At 35.0% G+C, this 7,878-nt stretch overlaps 3 protein-coding genes across 3 annotated transcripts in view; all 3 read left to right on the forward strand.

Annotated features, from left to right (window-relative positions):
* The window catches only part of LOC135202723 (E3 ubiquitin-protein ligase HERC2-like), a 50,793-nt gene extending 49,534 nt beyond the window's left edge, over positions 1 to 1,259 (forward strand). Inside the window, exon 8 of the mRNA XM_064232196.1 lies at positions 1,080 to 1,259. The gene's annotated coding sequence lies outside the window, so the exon portion shown is untranslated. The remainder of the gene's footprint in view (positions 1 to 1,079) is intronic.
* A 1,034-nt stretch (positions 1,260 to 2,293) lies between these two features.
* On the forward strand, positions 2,294 to 5,927 carry LOC135202724 (probable E3 ubiquitin-protein ligase HERC2). The gene is made up of 6 exons (XM_064232197.1): positions 2,294 to 2,318; positions 3,332 to 3,499; positions 4,023 to 4,265; positions 4,526 to 4,706; positions 5,148 to 5,320; positions 5,847 to 5,927. Exons 1-5 carry the CDS (start codon positions 2,310 to 2,312, stop codon positions 5,285 to 5,287), a joined length of 741 nt encoding a protein of 246 aa, XP_064088267.1. The 5' UTR covers positions 2,294 to 2,309; the 3' UTR covers positions 5,288 to 5,320; positions 5,847 to 5,927.
* A 179-nt stretch (positions 5,928 to 6,106) lies between these two features.
* LOC135202824 (uncharacterized) lies at positions 6,107 to 7,649 on the forward strand. Its single transcript, XM_064232285.1, has 3 exons — positions 6,107 to 6,484; positions 7,063 to 7,187; positions 7,620 to 7,649. The coding sequence occupies exons 1-3, from the start codon at positions 6,142 to 6,144 to the stop codon at positions 7,647 to 7,649; spliced, it is 498 nt and encodes a 165-aa protein (XP_064088355.1). The 5' UTR covers positions 6,107 to 6,141.
* Positions 7,650 to 7,878: the final 229 nt, after the last annotated feature.

The following is a 7,878-nucleotide window of genomic DNA, read 5'->3' on the forward strand; positions in this document are numbered from 1 at the left end:
CATTGCTAGCAGGGAATCCAAATCAACAGTACACCTTAATCTAGCCAAAGCTGCATCTCTCCTCATTAACAGGATATTTGCCCAAACATTGGCACTTAAATTTGTCAAGTACGCAATTGCTTTGGAACCTGATTGTAGCAATCTGATCAACATTGACTCATCCACTACTTTCCTTGTTACTTCTGAGGATGCAATTTTTGCCACTGCTTTTGACCAAAGATCTAACCAAGAAGCAGTCTGGAAGACAGAAGAAGCCGTTGCTTCTAACGTAGCAGCTTCCTGGCAAGTCATTGAAGGGCATTCCATCTTAACTTGATCCAAGGTTAATCGAGGCCTTAACCTTACCACATTTGGTTTAATTTGTCTAGATAGAAAAGGAACCATTGGTGTTGTATAATATTTCCTATATTTCATCATTTGGGGGGGGGATGAACTTAAACAATCTATTCGATCTTAAGGAATTATCCCTTCCTGCAATCTGTGCATTTATGTGTTGTAAAACGGACTCCGCATGACTTGAACAAGGTAATTCATACGACACCTTGGTATCCTTTTTCAGTCCAAACACCATGTCAATCCCCAGAGAAAGAGAAATTAAAAAGAAAAGTTAAAAAGTGAAATGAATAAAATCTGGCAAACTAAAACCGGCTTTAAAACAAATAGTAGAAAGTAATCACGTCCTATCTTAAAGGCGGTAGGAAAGTAACTGGCTTGTTACGGGGCGCCGAGGGCCGTTCTTGGGTACTATGTGCCCCGTGACCTGGTATAGATTCCAATAGTCCCTGGATCTCACAAGTTTAATTTTAATTCTACTGGTTTCCAGCTTGGCGCTAGTATTATCTTAATGTTTAAGTCCGAAGGTTTGTTTCGTATATGAACAAATATATTTCCAAAGAATTTGAGTTAAAGTAATCATTTAAGAATAATTTTGTAATAAATAGAATATTTTTTACAGTCTTCAAGGATTCAGCCATTTTTGTGATCTAGTGTTAACTATTTGAAAAAATGTCCATTGCAGTTTACCTTAGGCAAAGTAATTTTATTGTATAATTTATATTTTTGTCATCTTTTTTTCTCAGGCCTACTGCTCAGCGAGTTATTTGTTTCATTACTGGTTGTTTCTGTTCACAATTCAAATGTTGTTTTGTCTTGCGATCTCATATCACCTTTGTTGAGCCTTCTCGAACCATTGGATCGTTTCAATCAACTGTCTCCTGGTGCTGATAGGGAAGATACAGAGGATATGGCTTGGCCAGGAATAATTGGTAAGTATTGTGAATTATTGCTCTTTAAATTATGAAACTATTGAATTCATATAGTTATGTAATAATAATTTATAAGTGCCTTTATCATTTGAAGTTGTTCATTTTTTTTATATGAAGGTTTTGCTATATCAGAAAAGTATTTAAGAATATTGTCATTATCTTATTATGCTTTAAAATGGCTTTAATTCATTAAAATGCCCATAATCATCATCACCATCATCATCATCTTAACTTTTTAAGGACTTCTTGAAATTATACCATAAAGATATTTTTCCTATTTGTAATTATTTTTGCCCCTTATGTATTTTCCTGGTTTATATAATCATCTGATATTGGCTGTAGGCCTAAAAGCAGTCACTATGATAGAAATAATAATATCACAATAATGGTATCCCTCGTAAAGGGTGGTGAAAGTGTGCTCTCTGGATTAGACAAATAATGGTATTCCTTCTGGGATGGTATCACTTTATATGCTGATCATAGACATTAAATTTGTAAACATTATTTGAAGCATGACCTCTGTTAAACTTGGTTTCTTCTGTACATTATGCAAAATAGCTTTTTGTTTGATGTTTGCATTTGTGTTTTTGCATTGATGCAGTTTTGATATTTGTTCAGTAAACTACTAACAAGCAGACTGAAGAAGTACCGATAATACGCAAAGCAGACCTTGAAAACCACAACAAAGATGGTGGCCTTTGGATTGTTGTCAATGGGAAGGTTTATGATGTTCAGGAGTTCAGGTAAGTAGACTCAAGAAGCACTATTAATCATCATTTCTAACACAAGTTTTCCAATAATGGGGATGGATGGTCATATAAGTAATGAAAAGCAATGTTAGCATTTCTTTCCAGGTCTCCAACCATTTTGATGATGCCCTAAAATTTCTTTCTTTTAGGTTGACTGCACCTTGTGGAAGTGACATACTACAGTATTATGCAGGTCAAGACGCCACCCAGGTATGGGAGATGGCTAATCACTCAACTCGTGCAAAGGAGATGATGTCTAGTATTTTGTAGCACTTGTATGGACCCAGAGCAAGAAATGGTACAGGTAAGCCTTTTGATTATTAGAATGATTAAAGTTTCAATAGAATTCAGAAGCTTTTCTTGAAATCAGTTTGTCTTCTGTCCAGTCAGCACTTGTAAATTATATCAGTATGCACAAGCTAAGTCCTGTTACTAGAATCCATGTTGAAGTATTCAGGCTGTAAAGTTGGGGGTAAAAGAGAGACTCATAAAGAAAACTAAAGAAAACTATATGTATTTGCTGTTTGTGTTCATAGAAATCATCTTGTGAACTCATGTATGACCAAAAAGTAGTATTGCTTATTTTCCCCAACAACCATAGGACTCTTACCATTTCCTGTGTCTCAGCTGCATACCTCATTATGTAGCAGACTTTGCTGGTTCCATACAAGATATTTTGTTGTTAATTTATTCAAAGAATAATGTAATCGTATTGTGTTTTGCATATCTGACTGCAGTCATCATGATAATTCATGTCAGTAATTTTTTAATTTGACCCAACTCCCATTTGGGACATAGTATTGCCACAAGGAAAGAGTCTTACAGACATTTTTTAATGTTGAAATAGTTAAGTTCATTAGCGTGATGTATTGTGCTATGATTACAATATAAATTCTTTGCTCAACTTTTATAAATTCTTTGCAAACCAATATTTTATTATGCACAGACATCTGCAGTTTAAAATGTTAATTTTCATAAATTGTATCATTGATAATTTGTATCTCAAGAGATCAGTAGACTAATGCTAAAAGAGTATTTGCTTGAATATAAGGATATTAAGCCAGTGGCCCTGTTCTGGTATGCACAGAAACTATCTTGGATAACAATCTAGCTAGTAAGAGCTGTTGGTGAATCTGAAAAAAATTGTGTCTACTGTTATTTTAAAAATCTTGGGTGGTTATTTTCTTAAGGATTGCATGTGCTATATATTTGTTAAGTTAATTTCCATTCTTAAGACATTGTACAGTAACACATAAAGTTATTTCCTAAATCATTGTATATATGTATTGTAACTCATAAAGTCAATTACAATTTCAGGTATTGGATGCAAGTACCTTATCCTCACCACTTGTTGATACTGAAAGAGCACTGGCCATGTTAGTAGGAGTTTATGCAAGCTGCCAGGCAAGAGGACAGCCATCAACTGCTTGGGAAATGGACCATGAAAGATGGATCTCAGCTGAGTTTATGAGAGCTGGATGCCAGGTACTTGAGTAGTATTATGCTGATTTTATGGCCATGACAATGAAGCAGCAAGTGGTGTTTTTATTGTCTAAATCCATAATTGAATATAGTGCTTTTACAGAGAGGTTATTGTTCTACACCAAATTTTAATCTTTGTGCTGATTGCAAGTTGAAAATTGTCTGCATGGCTGCCATTGGATTTTGATCTCTTAGTAATCAGCTATGGGCCATAAATTGTGCCTTCAGATAGCTAACATATAGGGCAGCCAGAGTTATGTAGCAGAAAATGCTTGGAACTTTCACAATTATCATCCTCATGATCCTCAGTCTTAATGAGATTGTACCTTTAATTTGGTAAGAGAAAACTGTTTAGTCCTTTCCATTCCCTTGTAAATTACACATTCTATTGAATGCTGGTTTGCTCTTTACTGATTGATCTTTCTCCTTTCTCATGCCAAAACTATCCTAATTTGCTTCAGTATGGTTTTACTAAACCGTAATAACAGGATGTATGGTAATCACTATTCATTGCATGTTTTTGCAGACTGTGCAACCCCCAGATCCTTATGATGAAGAGAAAGGTGAGGCAAGGACTGGTTCCTCAGCCACTACACCAGGCTCTGTTACCACTCCTGGTGATGTCAGACTTCCCCGTCCTGTTGATCCTTTGTCCCACAAGAAAACAAGGACGCAAGGACAAACTTCCGGACCCCAGGTTGAAATTGAAACCTATTTTTCAAACATGGCTGATTATTTCCTCTCAGCTCTCATGGAGGGCAAGACACAGGTGAGTTCCTTCTTGGAAATTGTTATTTCAGTGACATTTATTAATTTAGTAAGTAGTAAAACTTTTTTTACATTTAATATAAAAATATTGTTAAGTTGTCATTATTTAATTGCTTCATCTTTCACCAGTGGTTGCAACTAATTGTCTGTAGAACCATCATGAGTTATTTGAATGATTAACTAACAAATGAGGACATATGTCATTCCCTGAATAACTAAACATTGTATACTAGAATTCTACTTCCTCTCTCTCTTTTTCAGGATCCTTATGTGCAAATGTACCTTTCCATCTGTGACAGAGAAATTCGTCACTCTGGTCGTCATGCTCTTCACACTAATTTTTCATTAGACCACCCAATAGAAGAAGTTGGACGCCTCATGTCAGCCACTTTGTTGCGCCACACACATCTCACTCTGCAGCTGATTGAAGTGATTGAACAGGGTAGGAGAGTTTTCCCCATATGTTGGTTGTAGGTTAAGAGTACTCTGTGCTGTAGTTACTGGTTTTGTTCTTATATCTTTGGGTTTCTTTTGATAACTAGGAGGCATATATTGAACAAAGGAACTAGAATCTTTGAGAATCATTTACAGATAAGCTGTGTTATAATAGCAGGCTTGACTTTTTAAGGACTTTTGCAGTAAGGCTAGACTTGCCATTTGATTTTATGTCCGTATTACTCATTGGTGTATTTTTTATTTTTCTTTATTAATAATATCCTTGCCATATAATGCTTACTGTTTATATATTACACATGAAGACCATTTTTTAAGTTTGCACTTGCATTTTCATCCATTTCCAAACACATTACCAAGAATACTAATGAAAATAGAATTAATGAGATTTTATCTTTCTTGATCCCTTATTATTTAAATTGAATTTTAGGTCTGGCTTTAAGTGCAGAGGATAGTCATGGATGGGAATCCACTTTAGATCTGCCACGAGGTTTGCAGGAACTCATTCGTCATGTCCACAATACAAAGTGGCTACTGATCAAGGCGGCAAGAACTTACGAGGTCGTATAAGGAGGTGTGTGCACCTGTTATGGAAAGATGCAGGTGTGTAGATCATCCTTTTTGTGTTTTTAAGGTGCTTAGCTCAATAGCACATTTTGAGGGTTGTATTATGTGTGTGGGGAGCATTAAACAATTTGTTTTAGTTTGGAGATCACATTTTATTGAAAATCAGGACTTGAGTTGTTTAATGGCTAGCTTTATTTGGAGTACCTTTGTTTATCTATTATATATAAAATAAATGAACTCTCAGTACAGAAATGTTATTGGAACAATATGCCAAACTTCAAGTGAAGGTATTTGTTTGAAGTAGGTGTTAATTGGAGATGAAATGTCCTTTGAATTTTTACTGTAAAGAATAAAATGGTAAATTATGTGCAGGTTAGTCTTGGTAAAAATTTAGTAATAGATTGTGGTTGGTTGAAGGAAAAAAGGTGCAAAAGGGCATTATGATGTCAAAAATCATGATTTATAACTTTTAAGTTAGAGAGGAATCTGGAAAAAAGATGTGTACATAATTATTCATCTGTAATAAGTTTTAATTTGATAACTTAAAGGACAAAATTTTCAGATTTGTATTTTATGAAGTCCGCCCAGCCAGCTGTGGTGATGTAGAAGCATTGGATAAGTTTGCAGTGAGAGGAGTATCCAGTGGCGGAAGGCAACTCAGCTGTTGCGCTCGCTCAAATGATACCACTGCCACAAGTCAGGAAAGGGGAAAAAGATGCTCCTCCTGATGTAGTATTTAAAGGCTGTAGATGCTTAACTAGCTGATATAGTTGAGTATTTTATAATTTAATGTATGTGCTTTATTTTTTGTACATCATGATGTCTTACCACAGGAATCAAAGGAAGGGACCAGCTCCATGGAGGATATTAGTATTAGTAGCGGCAGCAATGCACATAGTGATGATGCCGGGGGCAATTACACTAGTCACGATCAAGACGTAAGAAGCGGACGGCTCGACAAAGGTGAAGATATATGCAAGGATTTGCCAGAACCTGTTGGTCTCAGTCGTCTCTCTACCGAACTTTCGCTAGATAACATGAAATTAGAAGGGGATGTGGATGTTATTGAAAAAGAAAGGAGATTATCTGCCGATGGGAAAAAGGTTTCCACTGAGAGCAAAAAGGCATCTGTCAGTTTGAATTTGAAGAGGTCTCCATCACCTTCTGGAACACCTCATTCTCCATCTAGACCATCTTCACGTGAGTGTAATTGGGCTTTTCACTTTAGCTCAGTTGTTTTTTATATTTTCTTTTGTCACTCATTTTTAATGACTGTTTCTCTCTCTCTATCTCTTTCTCATCTGTATTTTAAAAACCCTACCTTTTTTGGTAGTAACACTTATGAGTTGCATTTTTTCACCATACTATCATCTTTTTTCTGTAGTATATAGCATGTAAATAGCTCCTCTCAACAACCTCAGCCTTTTTCTTCTGTTTAAATGCATCATGTTCACTTAGCCATAGTAATAGTAGTGTATAATTAAAGTTAAACTTGTCAAAATTACCATAATTTGTTCTCAAGTCTTATTAAGTTCCAGTCCAGAAAGAGGGAGCAAGCACACAATTATTTTGGGGATTACCGTGCATGCAATTTGATATCATAACTCATCAGAAAGGCTTAATTATTTATTGAATAATGATACTAATTTTATTGCCATCATTTGAAGGAAAGTTTCATATTCTTTACTTATTTGATGCTAGTGCTAATTAGTCTTTCAGATATTTTTATTGAAAAATGTAAAATACAAAACTGAAGGTTCTATTTCTATATTTTACAGTTTTAACGCCAACAGCTCCCCCTTCAACTACCCGGGTAATAGAAATAGCCACAAAAGTAATAGAGTTTGTATGCTCTGAGGAGACCATCGACATTGAATCCTTGAGGAAAGCCTTTTTCACTCAGGTATGTTAAGAAATTATTTTTGTTTGGTTTTCTTTATGATTAAAATTGCTCCTAATGGTAGAAATAGATCCTACTTTTCTTTGAACTGTCGTAAAAGGCATATAAATACAAAAAATAAAGGACTAAGTCCTGTTCCAGATTTTTGTAAGTACAAACTTCAAGCTGTACTTATGCATATTATACTATGAGAAATATTCATAAATAACCAAATAAGTTTGGCTGTTTATGAACAAATTTGTGTTATTTCATCCCAAAAGGTTTTGAAATGGTTGTGCAGTAGTTAGAGGTATTCATGTAATTCTTCTTTGTTAGTTGCTGCATATGTTTTTGTGTTTGTATAGCATAAAGTAATCAGTATTTATAACCATCTCATCATTAATATTTCAGTTAGTTTACTTTTACTTGTTTTAATATGAATGAATTTCTTCACAGGTTTTGAGTGAAATTATATTCTCAGCATAATTGGCAGTCATTCTGAAAGTGCACTAAAGAGATTTATTACAGTAATGATTAAAAAAGAAAATATGTAGGTGAAAAGCAAAAATGCAGCAAATATGGCATATTGAATAACTGTATATTTGTTCCGATACGTAATACAAACCCTCGGTCCTTTAACAATAGGAAGGTAACTAGCGGCAGCTGGGACGGTCGTAAGCTTCGAACAAGGGGAGAACGGTAGTTAACTGCTTGT

This window comes from Macrobrachium nipponense, chromosome 33, assembly GCF_015104395.2.
Source record: "Macrobrachium nipponense isolate FS-2020 chromosome 33, ASM1510439v2, whole genome shotgun sequence".
Taxonomy (NCBI): domain Eukaryota; kingdom Metazoa; phylum Arthropoda; class Malacostraca; order Decapoda; family Palaemonidae; genus Macrobrachium; species Macrobrachium nipponense.

Bases quoted from the DNA above. Each gene is read 5' to 3' on its own strand.
- LOC135202824 (XM_064232285.1), top strand. From the start codon at position 6,142: ATGGAGGATATTAGTATTAGTAGCGGCAGCAATGCACATAGTGATGAT. The intron at 6,485-7,062 runs GTGAGTGTAATT...TATATTTTACAG, and splicing joins TCCATCTAGACCATCTTCAC to TTTTAACGCCAACAGCTCCC. The intron at 7,188-7,619 runs GTATGTTAAGAA...ATTTCTTCACAG, and splicing joins GGAAAGCCTTTTTCACTCAG to GTTTTGAGTGAAATTATATT.
- LOC135202724 (XM_064232197.1), top strand. The intron at 4,266-4,525 runs GTGAGTTCCTTC...TCTCTTTTTCAG, and splicing joins TCATGGAGGGCAAGACACAG to GATCCTTATGTGCAAATGTA. The intron at 4,707-5,147 runs GTAGGAGAGTTT...ATTGAATTTTAG, and splicing joins GATTGAAGTGATTGAACAGG to GTCTGGCTTTAAGTGCAGAG.